Source organism: Ovis aries, chromosome 13, assembly GCF_016772045.2.
Source record: "Ovis aries strain OAR_USU_Benz2616 breed Rambouillet chromosome 13, ARS-UI_Ramb_v3.0, whole genome shotgun sequence".
In the NCBI taxonomy this organism is placed as follows: domain Eukaryota; kingdom Metazoa; phylum Chordata; class Mammalia; order Artiodactyla; family Bovidae; genus Ovis; species Ovis aries.
Genome location: NC_056066.1, coordinates 18,840,564 through 18,843,618, shown reverse-complemented (window position 1 = coordinate 18,843,618; position 3,055 = coordinate 18,840,564). Strand labels below are relative to the sequence as shown.

At 41.2% G+C, this 3,055-nt stretch overlaps 1 protein-coding gene across 1 annotated transcript; it reads left to right on the top strand.

Moving 5' to 3' along the window:
• The first annotated feature begins 2,216 nt into the window (after window positions 1-2,216).
• LOC121816305 (cytochrome c oxidase subunit 7C, mitochondrial) lies at window positions 2,217-2,585 on the top strand. The gene has a single exon (XM_042230481.1). The coding sequence runs from the start codon at window positions 2,283-2,285 to the stop codon at window positions 2,472-2,474; it is 192 nt and encodes a 63-aa protein (XP_042086415.1). The 5' UTR covers window positions 2,217-2,282; the 3' UTR covers window positions 2,475-2,585.
• The last annotated feature ends 470 nt before the right edge of the window (window positions 2,586-3,055 follow it).

Below are 3,055 nucleotides of genomic sequence, written 5' to 3'. Positions count from 1 at the left end.
TTAGGTTTTTAGCTTTGCTCACAAAGATGAGAAACACCAGGAACACACACTGTTCTCCAACAAATTAGCTTATCTTGAGATGATTTTTCATCTAATTTAAGGGTAAATGTCAGAGAAGTGTTTTACTAAGAGCTGAAATTTCAAACAAAGGCCAAAAAAAAAAAAAAAAGGTTTGTAACCCCTGCAGGCATGGGGCTTTTATCTGCACAGAACTCTCTCCCAGTCGCTAAAATTCAGTGTCCAGAGGAAGAATAGACACCTGGGTTTGTCACCCCAGGGTGACGGAGTTGAGCGTCTTCTTTTGTTTTTTTCAATTTCTTTCTTTCCCCCAAGGACTCTGGATGCATTACATATAACACCAACCTATGGCTTTTCTGACATATTTTGCCCAAGTTGGCCTTATACACATGTGCCAATCACCAATGAAAGGTGATTACTTATTCAGGAGAAGGAGCTTTGAAGAACAGTGGGACACGGCTCCATATAAATGACACATTTTGTCTGTTTTTCAAATAATTCATGGAAAATGCTGACATAAAGTGCCAATTATTTTTTCCCCCTGAATAGGGCTGGCAGGCTTATTGTATATTTTAAAAGTCACTTACAATTTGCTCACATTTTTTTAATTCCCTAGGGAGAAGGATGTACTTTTCTTTGCTCTAAAGATTAAAGTTCAATTTGACTTCTTATTTTACGAAAGGGACTCTTAGAGACATTGTGGTCTCCTCTCCTTTACACTACTGTAGATATCACTGCAAAAGTGTAAATTTGGTGATTGATGTCTACTAGGGTAGCTAGATGCTAGTTAAAATAATAAAGTGCTCCTTATCCTCTGCTTGCATCCGAGAGAACAGCGAGTGGTCATTGTTTACCGTGTTCGTGCGAGCCACTCCATTGGAGACAGCTCATTTTGGACCCAAGCTTCACGCCATGCTTGAGTGATTCTACTTCTAACAAAGCCGCCAACAGACTCATTCTCATTGTTCAGTCTGAATGAGAATTAGCTGCTGCTCTGCTACTTGCGAGCCCAAGACCCTCTATCATAAAATGGTTTGTAGGTGTGTTTACTGAAGTCCAATGACTGTAAGATTTTGGAAGGGCAGGGAATGATAGCCAATGGAAGCCCACTCCTCATCTTCCCGCTTTCCAAGCTGTGTTAGAGTCAGGCTGACGTGGCAGGGACGAGGAGAAGAGGTGGCATGTCCTTTACCTAGTGTTGGGGCAGCTGTGTCACTTAGACTCCCAGGGAAACACACGGGCTCAAGGAAACAGTGGCCCATATATTTTCGTTAGAGAAAGAGCATGCAACTAGTCTCTAAGCCATCAGGGTGATTGACACAGAGCCCTTCTCAAAGAGAACCGTAGCTATGTGAGTATAATGCTGGTCTGTGCATTGGCCGCTGATATTTCAGGTGTGAAGTGAAAGTCTCAGTCATGTCCAACTCTTTGTGACCCTGTGGACTATACAGTCCATGGAATTCTCCAGGCCAGAATACTGGCATGGGTAGCCTTTCCCTTTTCCAAGGGATCTTCCCAACCCAGGGATCAAACCCTGGTCTCCCGCATTGCAGGCAGATTCTTTACCAGCTGAGCCACAAGGGAAGCCCAGTTGAGAGGGTCAAAAGAACTCCACAAGAAACAAAAACCTGGGGCTTCCAAGACACTGTTCCCTAAAGTCATCTCCTGGATACAGTCGTACAAGACTCTTTGGAATGAGCAGTAACTGTATCCTGGACACTTGGCAGGTCTAGCCACATACAACATGGGTACCTTAAAACATACAGTTTAGAATGTGATCTAGAGACTCTAAGTTCAAATACACAAGCATCAATGTGCTTTAGAAAGGACTCACTGAGGTCTGGTGTAAGCACCAAGGCCAAAGCAAGAACCAAAATCCCGGCTTCTAAGCCACTGTTCCTTTGCAAGGACCAACTTATTTTTAATGTATTTATTTGCAATGCTGCTCTCCAGTCTCAGCTTGGGACACAGTCAATGTCTTTTTTTTTTTTTAAGAAGAAGATAGATTATTTGTCTAGGACCAAATTAAAGTCATAGAGCTCAGAGTGGTCATGAAAATTATTACTGAAGTATAAACAGTCAAGGTATTTATGCCATCAGTATTGTTACTAGAAGGAAAAATAGATGTCATGACCCAAGGTCACCATGGCAGTCTTCACTGACATTAATTTATTGTTACCTCAAAAATATTTTTTCTTAGTTTTGCAGCCGCCATTTCTTCCACCTCCGGTCTCTGGATCTTTTGTAGAGCGTCCAACAGCGCTATGTTGGGACAGGGCATCCGGAGGTTCACAACCTCTGTGATTCGTCGGAGCCACTATGAGGAGGGTCCAGGGAAGAATATACCATTTTCAGTGGAAAACAAGTGGAGGTTACTAGCTATGATGACTTTGTTCTTTGGGTCTGGATTTGCTGCACCTTTCTTTATCGTAAGACACCAACTGCTTAAAAAGTAATCCATGAGAAAGATAGGAAGAGGAGCATATTAAGAGGTGCAGTCTCTTAAAAGGATCAGTCCCTTGAACTCAGCATCCTAAATATGTTTGTAAATAAACTTATGGCATAAATCCTTAAAAAAAAAAAAATATTTTTTCTTGACTCAGTAAATGCAGCCTAGTAAATATCTATACTTTGTTCTTCAAGTATTTATCTGCTCATGCAATGGTTTCTACCAGTGATGTTGGGCGTTTTCAAGGTTCAGTGTAGAAAAGTGTATAGACAGGCTGTTTCTCTATGACTTTCTGCTGTGATAATGGAGTTTCCAGGATTAGCAAGCAGCATAAGTGGGAAGCCCACCCATTTCTTAAAATAACAATTCTCTACCTTCTATTCTCCCGTTTATTTAGTCTTAACTATGTTGTTGTTCAGGCACCCAGTCTAGTCCGACTCTTTGTGACCCCATGGCCTTAACTATACTTACCTATTTTTCTAAGTCTTAATCACCTAATCCCTATTCATTTTGACTAATCTTGGAATTCCTGAACCAGGTATATAATCATTCTCTTAAAGCTTCAAGAATCTCCCAAGTTTCAATCTG

Coding starts and splice junctions, on each gene's coding strand:
- LOC121816305 (XM_042230481.1), top strand. CDS start 2,283: ATGTTGGGACAGGGCATCCGGAGGTTCACAACCTCTGTGATTCGTCGG.